General features: G+C 43.6%; 1 protein-coding gene and 2 long non-coding RNA genes across 7 annotated transcripts in view; 2 read left to right on the forward strand and 1 right to left on the reverse strand.

Annotated features, from left to right (window-relative positions):
- The window catches only part of LOC141917975 (uncharacterized), a 78,759-nt gene extending 60,203 nt beyond the window's left edge, over window positions 1–18,556 (forward strand). The window contains exons 2-3 of the long non-coding RNA XR_012621535.1: window positions 538–652; window positions 17,986–18,556. This is a non-coding gene — a long non-coding RNA (uncharacterized LOC141917975). The remainder of the gene's footprint in view (window positions 1–537; window positions 653–17,985) is intronic.
- LOC141917974 (uncharacterized) lies at window positions 3,310–18,811 on the reverse strand. 3 transcript variants are annotated; one of them, XR_012621534.1, is made up of 4 exons: window positions 18,734–18,811; window positions 9,322–9,390; window positions 5,228–5,339; window positions 3,310–4,622 (listed from the first exon to the last, which is right to left on the reverse strand). It is a non-coding gene; the product is annotated as an uncharacterized LOC141917974 (long non-coding RNA). The 3 variants fall into 3 exon arrangements; XR_012621533.1 differs by lacking the exon at window positions 18,734–18,811 and adding an exon at window positions 17,271–17,988; XR_012621532.1 differs by lacking the exon at window positions 18,734–18,811 and having other exon boundaries at window positions 9,322–17,988.
- A 388-nt stretch (window positions 18,812–19,199) lies between these two features.
- The window catches only part of ZSWIM6 (zinc finger SWIM-type containing 6), a 112,418-nt gene continuing 109,574 nt past the window's right edge, over window positions 19,200–22,043 (forward strand). For all 3 annotated transcript variants that reach the window (XM_074811951.1, XM_074811952.1, XM_074811953.1), the window contains exon 1: window positions 19,200–19,710. In XM_074811951.1, coding sequence (XP_074668052.1) covers window positions 19,200–19,710 — 511 coding nt within the window. The remainder of the gene's footprint in view (window positions 19,711–22,043) is intronic.

Consider the following 22,043-nt stretch of genomic DNA (forward strand, 5'->3'; position numbering starts at 1 on the left):
CTTTTAATAGAAAACATTTAACAATTAAAATTATTTTAATGTTCTTAATATATTTATTGTTTATTCTGCTAGTCTCACACAAATTATTTTCATAATTGCAAATATACTTTAAAATTTATTAAAAATATAGGGTAGAGGTCAATTCAGCTTGATTTCTCCAGCTGTAGCCTTTAATTGTGCCTGCTTGAAGTCAGATGGATTTTAATAAAAAAGCCATCTATCCAGATAAGGGCTAGCAGTAAGTACTGATCAGATACTGTGTGGAGGATTTTCATGCTTTCTTCTGAGTAGGTGTGCCCTCACCTAAGATAAAAAAAGTAAAAAAACTAACATCTAAACTGACATCTACCAAGATTGAAAAAGCCTAACAGAAATACAGAGATTCTGGAAATTACTCGTATCCATTGCTTGGGTATGAAGAGACAGAAAACAGTTCAGTGTTTGGATGGAGACGGATCTGAGATACAACAGAAATTTGTGTACAGTACAAAAAACATAAGGAGGAAAGAAATGAACTGCTTTTATGTACTATTTCAGAATACGAGAAGAAGACACATTGTGAAATCAAAAGGATATCAAATAGGAAACTCATCAAGGGAAATGCCTTCAACATAAAAGAAAGGCTTCCGCAGTTGGAGTGCACTCCCACAAGGTGGGTGGGGGCAAAAAGCTCTTTTGCGTAAGTAGGATTTCTACAAAGTTTGAACTTCTATGGGTGCTGAGTGCATTCGCACCCATATATAAAGGAAGCTGTGAATATTCTTGTTGTGTATGAAGGTCCATGCTAGTGTACCAAAGCTGCCACTATCTGATGGATGCATTTCCTTTATGAGGAGGTTGTCTGCATTTGCCTGTGCTGGGTTGGATTTTGGATAGGTAGACGTACTGTGCACCCAGAGTACACTACATCCTGTGTTATTACTAAATAAGCACAAAAGCCTTCCAAGAGGCAAATCCTCTTTACTCAGAAAATTATTTTCCTAGGAAGAATAACAAAATCTAGTAAATGAGATGACATGTAGAGACACATGACATGGAAGTGATCTGAAAATGTGAAGAAAGGTAGAAAAAAGGGCAAGGGATCTGTCCTCTCCTGCACTGCAGTTAACTAAAGACCCTCGCTGGCAGCTTGGCGTTGGCCTGTAACTCTTTCCAAACCTCTATATTTCCATTACGACCTGAATGAGGCCTTGAACAGGTATAAAGTCTCTCACAGCTGAAGGAGATATCCTACCAGTTCAGCTTTGTAAAATGTTTTGGGTTAAGTTTTCAATAGATTGTTGATGGGAATAGCAAAACAAGAAGCAATTGATTACATCCCAGTTTATAAAGTTTTAAAAAAGGCAGGACAGGCTGAAAAACTAGCTTTGTGGGAGGAGCTCAGGCTGACTCCCTTCTGCGCCTCTGAAGATTCCCCTGGTGCCCAAGTACTTTCCTCCCCAGCTGCCAAGGTGTTTGTCCTTGCTGTGGGGCTTCTGGAGCCAATTGAGGACACAGTGGCTGAGGCATCCTTTGGCTAGACCTGGGGAGAAGTTGCAGGTACTGCATCTAATTTTATATTATATCATCCAAACTCATCTCTGACATAAGATGCTGTCTATTTGTTCTAGCAAATGCAAAACTGAATATCCATAATTAAGATCAGGTTTTGGATATGGTGCTTTGGTTAGCTGCAAATAAATTCAAATCAATTTGTCAGCATGTAAAACAATACAAAGTGTTGCCATATTTGTGTCCAATACATAACATACACTATTTATCTATCCATAGAAGCATTGCAAAAAAAAAAAAAAGCAGCATATTTTGAAGCTCATGCAGAATAAAGCAATTTCTCATTAGAAGGTAAAGCTGTACTCAAACATATGTGCTGCATAAACAAAACATTTATTGTACTCACAAACTATTTGTATACCCTAAATGTAAAAATTACTGTACTACTGATTATTTCCTCTGAGTACACATAAAATAGTGCCAAAGGGCAGAACATTACCAAACTAGTTCAACCACACCTCAGGCTTCCTGCAGGCTCACTGAGACAATGATCTCCATACATTTACTTGTCTTTGTTGCCCTTTCTCTCACCCTTTGTGATTACTTTACACAGGGCAACTACGTGGGAACAAGATGGCAGGAAGACGAGGAATGTAAGAGCTGGAAAACAACTGCAGTTTGGGATGGGCAGATGTTGTCCCTCTGTAGAAGGATGGAGTAAACCAAATATGTGGACAGTGGTCAAACAGCAGTGAGGGTAAAGACACTGGAAGGCCGAGAAAAGGAAAGAAAAGTTCTGGGAGGTCCTTGCTTAAGTTTTGCCACCAACCTACAGACAAGAACATTCTGGTTGCACTTGATGGTGTTTTATTTACCTAGGGCCAGCTGGGTAATTTTTGTCATGCTTCTGGTTGTACCTCCAAGAACCTTCTCAAGGGCAAATGTGTTTCCTTTGTGTGTGGTAGGCTATGTTGGGTAATACAGCAACAGCCATTGTCCAAAGCAACTAATTGAGGACACCCTTAACAGGTCCCATGACTGTGGTAGAACTTGACACATATTGCCAAAATATTTCTCCCCACTTAGGATTGTAAACACCTAGTTTCTTTAGATTGGTGGTTCATAACTCATTTGACAATGGAGGAAAAACCAAAAATACTTCCCCTGCTCTCCCCCCAACACCACCACCATAATCAGAGGGTTTAAGTCTTAGTACTACATAAAGTACATAGAAGGGTATCAAACAAAGGGGATGATGTGGAGGAAGTATGAAACAACCAGCCCTAGATATGTAAAAGATGACCTTCAGCTAGCAGGGAAAAAGTTAATCTCCTAAAATCCAGCGTTCTGTCATTTACCAATGCTTCTACTCATGCATACCAAGTTACTTCTAGGTCTAGATGAATGTAAAGTCTTTGCAAGATGTAAAGACAGTCAGACCAGTGATTTATGAGGAACAAGCTGAAATAAAAGTTTATTCTTTTTCTTGCTGACCTATTAAGGATGTTTTTTGAGCATGGACAGAAACTTGTGTCATTCACTAAAAGTGTCCCCACTGGGTAGCCATCATGGAGTTTGCCTGAGCCAGGACTGAACGTGATTTATAGAAAAGGTGGTGTTTAAAGCTACACCCTGTTGTTACTAAAAGAGCCGAACTGTACATAAATTTTAAAGTAATAGGGGAAATTTGATGCTTTATGGCACAAATAGTTCTTTACAGGCAAAATTGCATAACATACTCTAATATAAAAATCATGATTTGTTCTGTGTGGAGAGTTAAATGAAGAACTGTAAATGAAGACACATTTTCCTCAAACATATAGTGATAGGCACTTTATTTACAGTATCACATTATGACATAGGTATCATGCTTTAAGCCCAGCTGGCAACTAAGCCCCACAGACACTCGCTTACTCACCCCCTGTGGGATAGGGGAGAAAATCGAAGGGTGAAATTGAGAAAATTCATGGGTTAAGATAAAGACAGACTAATAGGTAAAGCAAAAGCCATACACACAAGCAAAGGAAAACAAGGAAGTCATTCACGGCTTCCCATTGGCAGGTAGGTGTTCAGCTGTCTCCAGGAAAGCAGGGCTCCATCACGCGTAATGGTTACTTGGGAAGACAAGCGCCATGACTCCAAATGTCCCTCCTTCCTTCTTCTCCCCCCAGCTTTATATGCTGAGCATGATGACATATGGTGTGGAATATCTCTGTGGTCAGTTGGGGTCAGCTGTCCCAGCTGTGTCCCCTCCCACCTTCTTGTGCAGCCCCAGCCTAGTCACTGGTGTGTGGTGTAAGAATCAGAAGAGGCCTGGGCTCTGTGTAAGCACTGCTCAGCAGTGATGAAAACATCCCTGCGTTATCAAGTTTCCAGCACAAATCCCAAACATAGCCCCATACTAGCTACTATGAAAAAAATTAACTCTATCCCAGCCACACCATAAAATATTGCATATATGTAATGTTCATGGTCAGTATAAAGATATGACTAGCTTCTAGCAGAGCCAAACTCACAGGCTTTCAGGTTTCCCAGCAAAGTTGCTGTCAAGGATTATAGCAGTCTCTGTTCAACTTTCATTCTTGATAAAATACAGGACACGATCCCAGTTACTCAGATGCAGGACAAGGGACTTTAATTCTCCAGTATGCAGTGGTGTGCTGGCAGCTGAGTAACAGGTATTATGACAGCTAGACTCAGACACATACTAGGCACTTATTTTTCAGATTAGTTAAAGTAACAGCTGCTTTTTATTACAGAGTTTTCAGATGCAGAACCTCAGATGGCATACATTATCAAATCCATTGAAGTCAACTGGAACTATGATAATTTACATCAGATGAGAATCTAAGCTATCATTGGAGATACAGCCTCACTACAGGAATCTTAAATGAGAAATGCTGCCTAGTGGATATAGCAAAGAGTCTGGAAAATCATTTGATCTGATTGTGTCAGTCAGCCCATATGTTAAAAGCAAGGTGTGATAGTCTGGGGAATGCCTGCCAGTTTATGGATATGATTTCATTGTAATTTAAAGTGCAGATTAGACTCACCATTTTGTAGCAGAAACAAGATTATATCTATGGAGCTGAATCAGCTTCAAGACTACCTCAGCCAGGAATCCTTTCAGCCTGGAAGAGCAATTAGATTGCTGCTACAAACAACTGACAGTTATCACAGCACTTTGACATAAGCCTGGTGTGTATCCCAGGAGAATCTCATCAGAAGTCTAAAAGACCTAGGCTCTTTCAGGAAAGAAACCTCCTTAACTGCGAAGACAGAAAGCAAAACTGGGGACAGTAGGATAGAGAAGGCTTTGTCTCCTTTCCCCACAGCCACATTCCTCAGATGCCCATGAGAAAGGGGGAACTGATGGTCAAGAGTAGTTGTGCATAGACCAGCAAATGCTGTGCTGCTTTGTAAGGACTTTGTTGCAACACAAACAATAGCATCTGAGACACAAGACTCCAGCAGGAGAAGGCAAAGATCAGCTGTGGAGGTGTGAGGTACTAAGTCATCATCTCATGACATTTGTACGTTGGAGTCTCCTGCCTCAGTGAGAGTTTCCAGGCAGAGTCTTAACCATGGGGGACACACACAAAGGTCCAAAGTTAAAGATGATTCTTAAAAGCACTCAGTCCAAAACTGGAGTTCCCAAGGCATGGAAACATAGGATCACCCACCCAAGAGGTTCAGGTGTATGACATAAGGCTTACAAATTTGATGCTTTGCTTACCTGTAGATTTCCAGAGTAGTTTAAGTATACTGGAACAGCTATCTGACACAAGGATGGATGAGGAAGGAGCGATACATCACACGTACTCCTCAGTGAGTGGTGACCAGTGAAACTACAAAGAACATGCAAGGCACTCTGATGAGAACATAAAAGAGAAAAACTACCTCTAAAAGAGAATAAAGAATATCCTCAGAAGTAAAATACTGTTTGGGAGCTTAGTGAGAAACTGGCTTCATCTGAATAGACCCTGGAGCTACTGATACCAAGGGCAGCAGTTAGTACAGCTCCATCCTGGTCAGTACTGCAATGGTGAGGTCACCAGTGCTACCTACTACTTCCACGACACTACTGTGGCTCCTTCTTCTCTTGATTTCTTGAGCTCACGCAATTTATTAGCTTCTTCAGCACAGGACAGGAAAACACAGCGTCCTTTGTGATGCTTTTTTTTTAAACACATCCCTTCCTTGTCAGTATTGAAGTAATTAAAAGAAGTTGGGAGACTTGTCTAGGATACCAAGGCCAACTTTGCGCCAAAAGCCTGTTAAGGTATCAAGTATAAGGTTTCAGCTTGGAGGAAGCTTAACAGAAAAATTCAGATGATCAGTCATTAAAAAAATGAGTGGCAACAGAGATACAAATATCCAATTCTTGTTAGGGACTACTTGGAATGCTGATCTCACTGAAACATGCCCCCCAACTTATTTTAAATTTCTTACATCATTATACTCTGTTTTCAAGTTCTTGTCACTGCACAGAGGTCCCTTTTGTATAAGTTCATATTCAGGTCAAGTTCAGAGAGGCTTCATAGCCATCAGAGACAAGACATTGTCCTTCTGCCAATGCGGTTATGCCTCAAGCTGCAATGAGGCTGAAGTAGCCATTGTAAGGGATATTTGCATTTTTTATTACTTGCAGAAAGGAAGTTTTCAGCCAAGCAAGGATATAATTTTAGTTCTCTATGCACAAAGAAGGAATTGGTTTGCTGTAAATAATGATAAGCTAATGTTACTAATTACTTCTGCACTTTTTATTTGAAGGACTAAGTATCATTTTACAAACGAGCCCAAACACAAGTTGCAAGTTTTGGACAGGCATACAAGGGTTAATACATGAGCTAAGACTGTTAATCCAAAACAGTATTTCACCTCCTGCATATGACCACAAGCTTATAGAGTAGCTCAGAATCATCACATACATTGTTAATTCACAAGGCTGTTGCTCAGAAACTGGACTAAACATGAAAAGGAGTGCTAAAATTCCATGTGTGGCTGTCTGTCCTCTGTGTACATCTTTAGAACAGGTTTTAATGCAGCCTGTATCCCTTACAACACTATACCATTTACAGACGATTATGCACTTTCTTACACCGCTGCTGAAGTTCCCGTACAAATGTTAGCAAAAAACTGGATCATGAAGTAAGCCCACAGCAGAGCTGAAGGAAGAACCCAGACTACCTTGGTTACCATCAGAGATAAGGCTAGAACATCCACTGTGAGCACATGGGCTGGTCTGTTTTGTCATAGAAGTCCCTGAGATTTCCTAAACTGCTGCAGAATTGAGCTAGAGTATGTCTTTTAAGAAAGACATCTCTTGAGATAAAACTGCTAGAGATGGAAAGCCCCTTATAATTTTAATTAAACTGCTCCAATGATTAACTGCTCATTATTCAAGGAAAATTGTACCACTCAGTTCTAGTCTGATTTTGTTCAGCTTCAACATTGAGCAATCGGATCCTGTTACGTCTTTGTCAGCTAGATGGAAAAAACAGGCATTAAGTTTCTTTCATTGCAGATACTTTTGGACTGCAGTCAATATACTTTTCTGGTTTATAAACCAAATAGAAAAACTTCCTTGTATCATGCCACATGAATCAATGATTTTTCTGGCTCTTCTCTCAACCTTTTCTGTCTACCAACAGTCTTCTTGAATCCTAAACTGGACAAAGCAAATTCCAACAAAAATTGTTTCAGTGCCAAACATATAACTAGTATTGTCTTTCTAGTCCCCAGAGATTTCTCTTTGTATAGTCAACAATTACATGCGGTGTTTTGACCAAAGCACCATATTTAAGAGTTCATACATTGTTACCTTTCTCAACAAATCTCTCTGCACCTCTTCATTCCTCCTCCAAATCCCTAAATAAAAACTCATTAACAGAAGAAAAATTCCAACCAGCATTTTTAGTTCTTCTTAAGTCCAGCAAAACACAAGTGTCTGAAGAAGGCAACAGCAGCCTTAGTTTTGCCATAACATGAAGGGTGATTAGACTATGGGAATTATCTGCAGACATCGGTTTATTCCCTTATTTGTTACAGCTGTACCAATACATGTGAAAAGGCTATTCAAGGCAGAGAAAGGGTAACAATGACGCATCTATGGTATAAGACATATTTAAAAAGACTGCCTTGAGGTTCAAAAGTAGAGTCAATCTATAGCATGGGGATGTTTTAGCGTTACTCTGAGATGCCAAAATAAAGTTGTGTAGGCGTGTAACATAACTGAACGCTTTAGAGATGATCAGACACATGATATACACGGAAACCCAGGAAAAGAAATTGGAGGCTTAGATGTTCCTAAAACAAAAAGCTGAGTTTGCTACGGAATTTTGAGAACACCTTGCTCAACTGACCTTCAATGGCTCCAGATTTGGGTGTCTTCTCTGTTCTTGAGCTCTGGTATTTGGTGGGCAGACCAAAAGTACAGGTAAAAAGGACAGTCTGCTTTCACTCTTCACAGATGTATTACTTTAATAGCTATCCACAAAACATTTGTCTGTTTGCCCTCAACTTATTAAATAAAGTCATGTGGACTGCATCACATCAATGACTTACCTTTGTTGCTTATTGCATCCCCAATCTTTTGGGTCATCTGAGTATCATTAATAATTTTGTACAATGTTTGATGTAATTTAAAATTAAATAACACATGGTCAAAAGCAATTTCTAAAACAGCCGTAATATGAATATACTTGCTCAGTTAGAATCCTCCATTTACTATTTTGTTTTTTGCTGTCAGTTAACCAATATTCTGTTAATTAACAGGTCATATTGATCAATTTAGCATGACATACAGAAAGCGTCATGCAGTGGTAAGTCAAAATGTTTAGAAGAAGTTTAAGTATTACATAAACACTACTGTTATGTAAGCACTATTTTTTTAATCAAGTGTGTTGTTTAATAAAACTGTGGCCAGATCTGTTTTTCATACACCCATATTGACCAACATTAATTCTACTGATCTCCTTTAATAGCTTACATATCAGTTACACATTTTTTGCCTACATGGATGCTAGCCAGTAATCATTGTCCTCTTTACCCTTTCTACTGCCAGTACTTTTAACTTAATCAAGTCCTCTGGATTGTCTTTTCCAATTTCAAATTTATTGGAAACAAACAATAGCAATACAGATAGATATTTGGTCAGTTTGAATATAAACACTGAGTTAAAGTTATCTGGACTTGTTACTTTAAACCTAGCTCCTGAGTTACTGCTGGAATAGGATTTGTTTTCTCACCCTGCGAAGCGATAGAAGCTTGGGGCTTACCCATATGCTTCAAACATAGAAAAAATATTTAATTATTCAGTCTTTTTTGTTTTTCTAGGAACGTTTCCATCATTTCTATAGATCCATTTGATTCTTAGGACTAACATAACCCTCTCTAAATGTACCACCCTAGCCATGAGGGCAGCAAGAGACATGAATGATGCTGTGTTCTTTGCAGACGTAATTGCCATTTACAGCACTGACTCACAGGAAGTAGTAAGTCTACATAAAATATTCCATCAGACTGGCTGATGTATTATCCCAAGATGGAGTGTTGAGGCAATAAAGAGCAGTCACTGTTCTGAGCATCTGTTGAAAGGACAGAGGCAGCTTAAAATCTAGCCAACTTTCAAAAGTTAGTTAAAAGCAGTTCTGTATTTTCTTACACATCTCCTAAATGACTTGTTAAGCTTATTTACAGAAACATGTCTTTCATGCTATGTGACAGATGCACACAAAAGAAGAGACTGACTTAAACAAAAACAGTGAAGTTAACCACAGATAAAAGTGCAGGCAGAGTAACCAGGGAATTATTTTTGTTCAGCATTACTTGCAACAGCTGGTATGACTCAATGAGAAAGGTGTAGTTACATTGACTCTGCTTCTTTCAGAAAGTGACCTGTGGAGGGACATGAAGAAGCAAACTGTAATTCAATCCACCTTCATTCTGCCAGACCACAATTTCCCATATAAAAGATTTCTGCAAGAACATCACAACATGCAACAACAAAAAAATACTTACTCAACTAAATTTATCAACAGTTTATACCTGGGACAGCAGAGAACTAAATCAGATCTAAAATTTCCTTTTATATTCCCCTCTTTATTCCCATTCACCCCACATCTTTTTTCTTTATATGGAGACAGTAGAACCTTCATCTTGTCTAGGAGCTGTCATTATTTTTTTTCCAAGTAAACTTGTAAAAAAGATTTTAACTATCTTTGCACTACCGGTGAACATGAAAGGCTAGTAGTATTTGTAATTTTTAAGTATTCTTCACACAAAATTATGATTGTTATAATCAAAAGGAGAATCACCACTGTCTATCAGTATTTATACCATTGTGCTTTCACTCATCAAGGTAAGATCTATACAAATGCTACCACAAATACTCTTGCTGAGATCAGCATAAGTCAAAGTAGTAAATTTTGCATAATTTTCACTCTGTAGATGCTGAAGTGTATTCTCATCCGGACCGTAGTCTGAAACATTATTTTTCAGTTCTCAGGCTACTTTCAAACAGTTGTCTTCTGAATGCTAATTTCAGTTTTACATTGGCAGCTCCATACAGAGCATGTCATGAATGTTGCTATGGTTATACTCTCCATTTAGTAAACAGTATGAAATAAACCCACATTCAATGGCAATAATGAAACTTAGACCAATCCCCAGGTACTCTTAAAGTGGTTCTTCTTAATTTACACGTTTGAAAATCTAAGTAAGCAGAGACTGCAGTTTCATTTCCAAGACACCAGTATAGGGGACACCATCCCTTTTGATAAGTGCTCAAACTTAGCAAGCAATTTTGTACTCCTAGGACATCACTGCAGGCAAGGCAAGAGATTCTGAGCAAAGGGAAAAAGTTCCCTTCTTCCCCTTAGCAGATGCGGTGACTACAACTCATGAGTGCCAGATGGAGGTTGTCACCACAGCATCAATTATTGGGAGAGGAAACTGCAACTTTTGCAAGGCCCAGAGCTATTTTAGGAGGATTTTCCTGACGCTAGAATCAGTCCTGGGTGGATTCAATTTCCCCAGCAGTAAATGCCATTTAGAGGGTGGAGTTGGCAAGGGACTGGGTTTATACATTCATCTTTAAATCTTATTTGCACTAGTTCTGCCCTTCTCTTCCTCAGTTCTTCCACTCCTAACTCATATCCTAGTGATTTCTCATTTTCTTTTTAAAGAAAAGATCTCTAGCTTTCCTAGTGAACTTCAAAAGCAGCCATTCAACTGCAGCCAGTAAACTTTTGTTTTAAAAAACAAAAAGCAAAGCCTTCATGTTTGCAGGGATAAATTGAAAGGTCAGAGTAGGGTGCAAACCGACTTAGTATTGGTTGTCCAAATGTGCATATGGAGGGCTCTGGTGCCTGTGTGTTGCCCTGAGCACAGTGAAAACTGTGCTCAGGCTTTGCTGCTGCTGCTGCTCAGAACCACTGGAACCACAGAAGAACAAGGTGATTTTTGTGCCGTCTGTAACAAAGCTCTGAGAAGCACATATTAAAATTACTAACTGGGAAGCAGTTCTGAGTTAGGGTACTGGGGAGATGCTTCCATCTTCTCAGATTGGGGGAGCAGTAGCATAGCGTCGGACCTTCACTACAACTGGAATTCAGAGGCTCCATAGAGATCTGTTCCTGCCCAGAGGCTCCATTTTTTTGGAACCACTAAAAAATGTATTTTACATGAATGCAGCAGGATAGATTTTTACATCTTCTGCTCACGAATCATAACATCCGCAGGATGACTGATGGCGACATCTGCCTAAGCTTGCAGTCACAGTATCTGACACAGTATCTCCTGGAGCTTTTGAACCATAACACACACAGTGCCTGTAGCTATTCCCTCTGAAGGACCCCAACACAGCCCAGCAGAGGACAGTGTCTAGCAATAAGACAGCTGTCCCGTGAGTCCTGCCTAATGTACTGAAGCAAAGAAGCATGGATACATATTAAGTATCAAGGGGTCCCTCCCTCTTCAGTAGTAAAACTGCCAAATTCTTGCAACTCCTAATACCCCCCTGGAAGAAGCTCAAAGCACTAACTTTCCGGAAATACAAGAACACATTGTGCCACCATTATTCCAAGTAGCAAGGTGCACCAGAGCATATCTCTCAACTCATCTTAATCCCTGGAGCACAAAAGAGGGAAAAGAAGAATGGTCTCCCTTTCTATTCGGAGCAACTTCAAAAGTTAGGTGCTCTTTAGTGACAGATCAGTAGGAAAAAAAAAAAATATCCCTGCTCCATGAAATGGCTTCTAGTGAAACCTTTGAAGGTACTTAAGTAGAAGGAGTACTGTTTTCTCTGACATAATTTTACTGCAGAGCTCTAACCACAGTTTATCTTCTGAATTTGATTACAAGGCTTAGCTTGAGATATTAGCTCTGGTATGATTTCCAAGACTGCAGGACAGGAAGAATATGAAGAAGGAAGGTAAGCCAATGGAAAGTTTACGGGACATTAGTCAGGACAGAGCAGTACACTGTACTGGCAGCAGCAAAGTATGGTCAAACAAATACGGGAAAGAGAAAGAAGGAATAGAAACTGGCAGAGAGACAATAAAAATACTTACAGTTGCGGTATAAAATAAAGGTGAAAGTATGTCAACATCACCCAAGATATATGTCAGTAAGCTATGTTTAACTTTGAAAATGGATGCAGTTCTGTTACTCGGTCTTGCAGGGGTAACTTGGTAAAACAAGTACACATCAGTCTAATTAGCACTTGGGCTAAAAAAATGTCAAATACTTTCTAAAGTCCTGGAACAAATGCCCAAATATTACTCAGTTAAACCCAGCCCGCAAAAGTACTTCATGCCACTTTGCTTAAGGATGGAGTTTACACCATACAGATACAAACACAAGATGAAATCTGGGTGAGGAAAAAAAAAAAAGTGAAAACAACTCCTCAAAATATTACTCCCTTGCATAGGGTCTTTATTAATTATTCCTCAGTGCACAGTTCTCTTTGGTCAAATGAAGTTTAACCAGATGGTACAGTGTATTTTTTCTGCAATACAGAAAATTCTCAGTATCTGATTTCATAGGGTGTCTGAATTACACAGAAGCTCTCATATTTAGAGCACTACCTTTGCAAGTTTATCTCTGATTCAACCCAAGGAAAGAGCTGTCTGCAAATCCTGACTGGGTGTTTCAGACCCAGCAAAGGAAAAGTCAGGTTTGTGATATTGTTCAAATACTTGTAAACTAAGAATTTAATCAGTAGGAATCAAATTTTAAATAGACTGTTAAGAAAAAAATCCTAATGTCCAGCTCAGTTTCCCCTGCTTGCTAAATGCAATCACTGGAGACCAAGTTAGGGGAAGCAGACATTGTACCCAAGCTTTTTAAAAGAATGCCAGGTGTTTTAGGAACCATTCAGGTGTTGCTTAGCGATCTCTATCTTTTCTCTGCCTCCATACTTTCTGCAGGTCCTCTGTTACAATTCATAAAGGCAGAGAAGTTCACAGAAGACTGGCAAGTATCTGAAGGAATCGCTGGCCAGTTAGCTATACCTTCCTCTTCCTTGAACTGCTGTCTTGGCTGTGCTGGTGGAGGCAAGGATCCTACTGATAGGCACCACATAGTGCCTGGGCAGCAGCTTCAGCTTTGGGCATATCTAAGCTGTTCCCTTGTAAGAACAGCTCTCTTACCATCACAAATGAATCTGGAAGCAGACTTCTTGAAATGGGAGAAAGAGGGGGTTTGTTTTGGATTTGGGGGCTTTTTTTTTTTTAAATTAATGCCATTTTAAAAGCCATTTTACCAGCATTTAGCATCCTCAAAAATGCACTTTTGAGAATTTTAGTATATGTTGTTTCTCTTTCTTTGACACAGGTGAAAAATCTAGGTAAGCAATGTCTTTTGTTCCTAACATTAGCAGATTGAGGTCTGCATGCCCTTCCTCATGCAGAGTTTCTGCCCGAGAATTATTATGTTGCCTGCCACAGCAAGGTAGTTATTTGGTCTAATGCAAGGAAGTCTGAAGTTAAGTGCAGTTTAAAGGGAGGAAGCCCGAGAAGATAAAAAGGAGGTTTGTTAGTGTAGGATGCTTATCCACAGGAAGGCAGTTCAATAATGTTTCCTTTTAGACCACCAGTCCACTTTCTGTACATTGTATGTGCTGAGGTGTTCTTACACATGCTGGTAGACTAATTGGTGGCATTTTGCATCTGATTAACTTCTGAACTGGCCTATCACATTTTTGGTGGAGGATGTCTGACCAGAAGAGGATAAAGCTTTGAGGAATCTTTTTCTTTTGTAACCATGTTACCACAATTAAGTGTATGTGTTTGCAGTAAGGAGAGAATACCTATAAGAAAGTTATTTTAAAACCTGAAGTTTTCATCAAATTTGCTTTTATTTTGATAGTAGAAAAACATAATCCTTTAAAAAGTTTACAAAAGCCTGTGGGAGGAATAACACTGTTTTTACTTTGAATGTTCACGAATTCTGCAACTCAGACCTACAGAAGGTCACAACAAACCCAGAGGCATGTTAAATCTAGAAACCTCTCAGAGACAGGATTTTCTGCTTTTGAATTTTTGCAAATGGTAAGTTAAAACTCTGAAAAAGGTGAAACACTTATTCCTCTATTCCAAGACTTTGAAATTCTGAACCCTCTAAATCAGTTCAACATTTAAGAAGTCACTTGCACATTACCATTTTACTTGTAACAGTGATGCTTTTATCCCTAGTAACTTAGTAGTGAGCTAAACTGTCCCAACAGATATCCCAACACAAGGCTCCTTATAAGGAAAAAATAATTCATTCCCAAGGTCTATTCTCAATAAATGTAAACTGAATGTGCTCATTCCTTGAGGAAATACAGAGCAGCATTAATGCACACAGCCCTGAGACTATGGCATACACAATGCCCTCCCCTTCAGTCCATCTCAGAATGACTTCATACATCAAGTATCAAGCCACAAAAAGGCAGAGGTCACAGAAATGAGTGTCAAGAGGATTTAGCTCAAATTAAGATGTTTGTCTCTTTACATTACTCTAGAATGCTAGTAAAGCATGCTTAATATTTTAAGTACATTTTCCTAAATGCTTTTAGATTCTAGTCTCTGACTCCAGTTTTGGAATCCTCATGGAATGTAATTAGAATAAAAAGCTGCACTTTGAAAGGGCTCATTCAGTGCTGCTGGTTTATTTTCACTTTAATAGAGAGACTCTGAAGAACTGGCAATATTTATCCTAGAGTATTTGATTTAAAAGGCTAGTATAAGGCAAATGTTCTTTTTTTAACTCCTTAAATTAAAAATAGTTTCTGAACATAATGAAGGAAACTATTTTAAGAAAACATTGTAAAACCAAAGATATTGACCAACTACAGCATTTTCTCCCCTGACCATGCTTAAGATGATGCCTTCATCGACATCATTACTGTCTGTTTTTCCTGTATTTGAATTTCCAGAGTCACTACACTGCAAAGCGCAGTGGTAGCCACTACCTTTACCTACAGCAGTCTTTTTCAGGCTTTGAAATGAGAAATACATTTGGTATCCATAAAACCTATAGCTTTCTTATAAGCACTGAAGAGCCTAGCTATCTAAAAAGGCTTAAAGAAACAGGATAAAAAGACTTGGTTTAGCATTATAAATTCAGCTCAGTAGATCCATCAGTCTTTCTTGTATTTGATTATTTTAGTGCTGTCACCTCAAGTTCTTGTGGTTTTTTTCTTAAAGTTCTAGCTCTGAGAACCCTCTAGTCTCCCTTCCTGAGTTTCCTCCTCTTTATCTCTGACCCCCTACCCTCCCAGCATTTAGAAGTATTTTATGAAGCACATAAATCCAGATTCTTGTTCAGCTTCAGTGAAGGAATGCTGAGTCTCATCTTTCCAGATAAGTTTTAACTAGGAGGGTGACTTGTGCTGGCCAGCATTAGGTTGTCTGCCATCCATTTTTCTACACTTAAGACGATTATTTGCTTCGTACAAAGACAACTCTGCAGCTGTAGCAATCTTTGTTCTAAATTAGCTCAACTGGTAGAATGCTCAAGCCCTGTATGTTTTACTGGAATGAGCAAAAATGACTGCAAGTGGCCTAATGCTGTGAAAGATTATTAAGAAGGAATTTCACTGAGTGGTGTCCAAGGGTATTTTTCCAAGCAGCTCCTAGAATAGCCTTTGATTACATGCAGGAAGTTAACCACGTTAAGGTTGCTGTTTTGCAGCCATTTCTTCCTCTCTGCGTAGCTCTGGAATACAGACCTCCCAAAACCGTGAGGCAGAAAAAGAGGATAAGGGTGCTCAGCTCAGCAAGGTCTTTCCACAGGAAGAACATCCACTGAAAGAAAAACTAACTAGAAATTAACATACTTTTCAGGTGTGGCTTTAACACATTTTAATTTCTTCCCTGGAGCTAATACATCTTTCCACTTGCTTTCAGAAAGTTAAAGGAACTCAAGGGGCAAAACTGGCAGGACAAAGGAACTTCAGCCTCAGATGATAATTTGGACGCTGTTACGGTGCTACACCAGTGCAGAGGGAGCCTAAGGAGAAGCATACCTGGTACTTATGGCTGAATGTCAAGAGCAAAGATGCCATTACCTCTTCATGTGCTCCCTAGCCCAGAAATAAAAATGCTTCACCAGCATCCTGTGTAGCTATTAATATTCATAGACTTAATGGGAAGTAGCTAGTCCTGCTGAGTGGTAGACAGATGAAAAAGGTGGATCTATGGGATTTTCCACATGTTTTTCTCTGGGATTTCTTAAGTGAATTTAATAATTTCTGCCCAGATCTGAAAAGATAGAAGAACGACTAAGTTGAGATAACTGACACATGGGCTACTTCTGCTTATTATGGATGTTTGGTTGTTTACTGGCATTCCTCTCATTCCTCTTATTTCTCAATTTTTACTGTAAAGCTCCTTTACTATAATGGGAAGAATTCTTCTGGTGGCATTAGTGTGTTATTTTTATTGCAGCAGGTGGCTAAGACCTGCTAAAGAACAGCCATTACCCAAATTAGAAGAGCATTTTTACTGACTTGCTAGACACTTGTTTAAAACAGAAATAGCACTAGAATAACAGAGAAGAAAAATTGCTTTGAGATGTGAGCAATTATGAACAAAGAGTAAGTGATGGGGTGAAAATTAAGTATCATTTTCCTCTGCTCTCATACACATGCAGTCATGAAGTTTTTTTTTTTTTTTTTTTTCACCTTCTACATATTCCATTTCTCTGCTCTCAGAAACACAATACCGTACTAATAGTAAAAGAAAGTACTATATCCTCATCTCTGGCCTGCAGCATTCAGGCTTCCTAACACCTCCAAAATTTAGTTAGAGTTAAGTTTGTAAATCCTTTTAAATTACTTTTAAAATACATGCCTAGAATGAGGAAGGAGTCAGTTAATATCCCAGCAGAATATCTGAGGACTTACAAAACTGGCATCTCAAAAGTAACTGTTTTGTGCAGTCTATATTCAGAAACACAAGCATTAGTTTAAACTCCTTTCTTACCCAGAAGGTAGCTCTGACGATCCCAAAGAAAAAACAACTTGTACTATATACAAAAAATAAACCATGCAGAACATACACCCTGCCTGTAGTCTGCAGTTTAAACTCATTGGTTAAAAAACATTAGTCATTTTATTAGCATGAGCGACTGACAATAGAAAAAGCAAAAAAAGTTCTATACCTAGACATAAAAAAATTCTCTACCTCTGAAATTTCAAATCAGTGCTATTGTCTAAGAGCTTAAAAGCATATGAAAAAGCCAATACTTGCATATTGCTGATCTTACTTTAAAAATCAAAGTCAGCATACCGACATGATTCTTTCAATTTCCCATCCATTTTTAATCGAAAATGCAGTTTCTGCAAAGCCCTTCAATCCCCTGTTCAGAAAATAATCTATTGTTCTAGTCTGGGATTTTGGTGGAAACAAAAAGTAGATGTCAAGTTTCAAGTCAACCCGGTGCTATTCGCACTTCTTGGATCCCACGCCTGGCACTCTTGGTATTCCCTGACGGATCCACCTCCCGCCTCCGCCCCTCCCAGCTGGAGGGTTGCATTGCATCATGGAAAATGTAGTCTAGCTGGGTAAACCAGCCCACCTGAATGGAGACACTAGGCACTCAAATCACGGCTTCTGCGTTGCATGCTAGCAAGTGCTGTTCATTGTCAAATCCAATACAGATGAGTAAGTATTGTTTTCAGCTGTGAGTCGCCAAAAATGCCATTTCCAAGATAAAGTTCCAATATATTTCATTAATTAAAAATATTGTTCTAAAATGATGCATCAAAGTCTCTCTCCATAGGAAAGGCAGTATCAGCTTTAATTGCTAGCCCTGATCCTTATTGTATGGTATTTTTGCAATATTTTACATTAGCAGCGTGGCTGTAATTAAGGCCAGAACGCCTTGCTACAAGCAGGGGTAGCATTTGGTATTTCCTCAGTGCTGTGCAGGAGTCCGATATCCTCAGCCTGCCCCTGCGCTTCATCTTCTTTTTTTTTTTTTTTTTTTTTTTGTTTTCTCCAGGAAGGCCATTTAATTTGCGGAGACGGTACGATCACGAACGGTATGTCTTTTAACGAACAGAGTAACAGAGGAAGAATCCGTTCGACTTTACGCTCTACTGCAACTGCACCGCCTGCTGAAAATGAACCGGGACAGATGGCCGGCGCCGGCCTTTCCACAGAGCCTCTCCGACACCGAGGCGAACGCGACGCCTTGATTGCGTCAAACTGACTCACCGCGGGTCTGTGGCGCCCAGCCCTCCACCTTGGGCTACCGGAGCCGTTCCAGGCCGGACCGGACCATCTGCGGAGGGAACCGGTCGCCGGCACCTGGCGGCGGGGCCGCACACCCGCCCGCGGCGCGCCGCCGGGCCCGCACGCGCCGGCCGCCCGCGGCCCAGCGGCCGGGCTTACCGTATGCCCTCTAATAAAGGGGAAAAATAATAATAAAAAACATTGGGGCGCATCTCACTGAGGTACCTCACGGGCTTGTTGCGGGCACGCGTGGGGGCACCCGCCCAAGCTCCTGCGCCAGAAGCTTCGCCCATTTCAGCCCGCCTCTGGGACCGCAGCCCAGGCCTTTCCCCCGTGTGGGCACCTCCTACCTGCCCTTCGAGACTCCCCCGCCGCAGCTCTCTACTCCCGTGGAGACCCGGCGAAAAGCGGGCGTTGCTCTGCAAAACCCCCCCCCTCCCCGGCAACGTGCGGGGCGCCGGGGCCGTGCCGACCCCCGCCTCCGCGCGGGCGAGGGCATCCGCCTCAGCCGTTACCGTATTTTCCGGCTGCGAGGCGCGGCCGTCCCCGCCCGGCGGCTTTCCCGGCAGAGGTGACCGGGTTGAGGCCGCGGCGGCCCCGCCCCCGCATTCCATTCCCTAGATGGTGGCGGAGAGGGGCGCCGCCGGCCACGCCCCCTTTCCCACCACGCGCGCGAGGCGCGCCCGGGCCTGCGCGCGTGACATCAGCGGGGGTGGGGGTGGGGAGGGGAGGCAGGAGCGCGCGCCAACCCCCGCCCCCCCGCGCCAGCGCGCGGATCTAGCCTTCCTCGGGCCGTTGTATTTACGTTTGTGGCGCCGATTTGCATAAGGCACCGGCCGTTGGCGGGGCGTCCGGCACCGCCCCCCGCAGCCATATAAGGGCGGGGGCGTGTCCCAAGGGGGCTCGCGGCCGCTCGCTGCCTTCCTGGAGCCGTTTATAGGGTACAGCCACTTCCGCTGTCTGCTTAGAAGCGGCGCGATCATGGCGGAGCGCGGTCAGCTCCCTGCCCCCGCCAAGCGCCTCTGCTGCAGACCCGGCTATGGCTCGGGGTGCAGGCCGGGCCAACGGGCGGGCGGCGCCGGGGCCGGCAGCGGGGCGCTCTGCGCCGGACCCTCCTCCGCAGCTGCCGCCGCCGCCCTGGGGCTGCTGCCGCTCGGCAAGACCCAGAGCCCCGAGTCCCTGCTGGACATCGCGGCTCGCAAGGTGGCGGAGAAGTGGCCCTTCCAGCGGGTGGAGGAGCGGTTCGAGCGGATCCCCGAGCCGGTGCAGCGCAGGATCGTCTACTGGTCCTTTCCCCGCAGCGAGAGGGAGATCTGCATGTACTCCTCCTTCAACACCGGCGCCGAGGACCCCGCCGCCGCCCCCGGGGGGGCCGCCACCGCGCCCGGCGGGGCCGCGGACGCCGCCGCTGCCGCCGACGAGAACCGCCTGCCTTTCCGCAGGGGCATCGCTCTGCTCGACGGCGGCTGCGTCGATAACGTCCTGCAAGTCGGTGAGTCACCGGCCGGGGCCGCGCTCCGGAGCCGGGCCGCCGCCACCCGGGCAGGGCGCCGCCGGCCTCCCCCGCCGCGGGTCTCCCCCCTGCGTGTCACCCGCCTGCTGCCCGGGGAGCCGCCTCCCGCCTGTCCTTCCTCCGCGGCCCGGGCGGCCGGAGCCTCCCCGCCTCGCCCGGCAGCCCCCGGAGGGTGGGGGGGGGGGGGGTCCGGCCGCGCGGGCGGGGAGCTACCCCCTGGCCCCGCGGCCCGGTCCGCACGACTCTTCGATCCCCAGCTGTAATGCGGGGCCGGGCAACTTCCTCCGCCGGTCTCCTCCCCCTCGCACCCAGGACACGGAGTAACTCCCTTGCTCCGTGACACGGCTGCGGCCCCCGGCGCCGGGCGGGCCGTCCCTCGCCTGTCCCTTTAACTCCCCCCTGCCCCCCCCCCGCATCGCACCGCACCGCGCCGTGCCCGCTCCCGGTAATCCAGCCCGTGTAATCCCGTTTGGCTCTGCCCCCTCCCAGCGCCCACCCCCGGTAATCCGGGTCATCGCTTTACCCTGAGCCACAATAGCGAGGAGATGCCTCCCCCCATCCCGGGGGGGACCGCCAGTGGAAATGAATCAGCAGAAGGGCGGCTGGCGGGGGAAGGAGCGGGGGGGCGGGATGTGCCGCCGTCCAAAATAAAGACATAAGAGCAGTGCGAGACCCCGGCAGCGGGTGTGCGGCGGGGGCGGGGGGGGGAATCCGCGAACAAAGGCATTTCTAGGGCAGCGGCGGCGAGCAGGAGGGAGGGGGCGCGATCCGCCCCGCCTGGGGGGGATATGGGGGGAGTGCTTTGGGATGAATCGCTTCGTGACAAGGGGAGGGGGGGGGGGGCGGCGGCGGCGAGGAGCGCTACTCTTTCTCCTCCTGGAACAATACCCCCTCCCTCCTCCTCTTCCTCGCTCCGCCGCCTGCCGCTGCTCTTCACCCGCTGCGGGTGTCTCTGGTTAACTCCTCCCCGCCTGTGTTTAAAGGGCTGCAGAGCTGGGTACCCCCCCACACTTTAGGGGGTCTGTCTGCCGGGGGCGGCTTCTACCCATTTGGGGGAGCGGCTCCCAGCAGACAGGCGCCCCCCCCCCCCCCCCCCCCCCCCCCGCGCCGGTGGGTGATGCTCTTTGTGCGACCCGGCCACTTTGTTCTCATTTTCATGTTTATTTGTGTCCTTCCACCCCCCCACCCTCCCACCCCCAGTTTTCTGTCGCTTCCCCTCCTCCTCCCCCGAAAAGGGGAAGCCAGACAAAAGAGGCTGCTGCTCGCCTTTTGTTGGCGGCGGCGGCTCGGGGTGTGTTTGGGGGGGACGTCGGGATCACCCCTCCACCCTCCCCCAAAACCTCGATCCTGCCAGCGGGAGGGCAGCTTGCAAACGTGCCATCAGTTTTTTTTTTTCCCGAAGGGAAGCCGTGTCCCTACACCTAGGCTTAGTGCCCTTCCCTTCTGCCTAGGGGGACTTCAGTCTTGTTTTTTTAATTTTTTTTTTTTTTAAATCTAATTAACTTTCTGTAAGTTTTATCTTTCGACTTTCTCTTTCCAAAAGTCTGAGGCACATCTGTGGCTCCTCAGGACTGGCAAAACCAGAAGTAGGGCTTTTTTAGTTTGGTTGGCAGTGCTGAGATTATTTTTTTTTTCCTTTTGCTTGCACTTGATTCTGTTTGCAAGAGATGAGGAATGACAGGAGTGCACATAGGGAGGGTTTCTTGGCTGATTACATTTAAGCCAGGAATTCACTGTGAAAATAAAGCCAAGGGGCGATAAATAAAAGATGCAATCTTCTCTAGGAGACAGACACCCAGCGTGGGCTTTGCTTCACTTGCTTTCAGCACTGGAATAGGCCTCAGTGAGTAGTTGTGAAAGAAAAAAAAGTAACTTTTTGTATGGCTTCAAAAGGGGGGGGGGCACTGAGTAATGTTGGCAAGGGTCAATGTGAAGAAAGAAAATATGCATAAATACAACTGAAGTGTTGACTGCTGCTACTGGAGCCCTTAAATGCATTCCAAACAAGTGCTATACCTGCTGCTGAAAATACATTTGCTTTGTGTTTTGGTTTTTGTTGGTTTTTGTTTTTTTTTTTTCTCCAACCTTATGTGAGCCTCTTTTGGAAGGCTGCACAAAAATAGTAGTGAAAGCTGGTGATATGAAACATGTCAATTGTTTTGACAGAGGCCTTTGGCTTGCCTGGAGAGGGAGTCGTGGAGCATTTGGGTAGGCTGGGTCTTGCTGTAGGAAAGTTCTTGTGTAATTTGGATAGGTAGCTGTGTCATTAGGGCCGGCAAGATATTCCTTGTGAAGCAGAAAGGTTCAGCTAT

The sequence above is a fragment of the Strix aluco genome, chromosome Z (genome assembly GCF_031877795.1).
Source record: "Strix aluco isolate bStrAlu1 chromosome Z, bStrAlu1.hap1, whole genome shotgun sequence".
Taxonomy (NCBI): domain Eukaryota; kingdom Metazoa; phylum Chordata; class Aves; order Strigiformes; family Strigidae; genus Strix; species Strix aluco.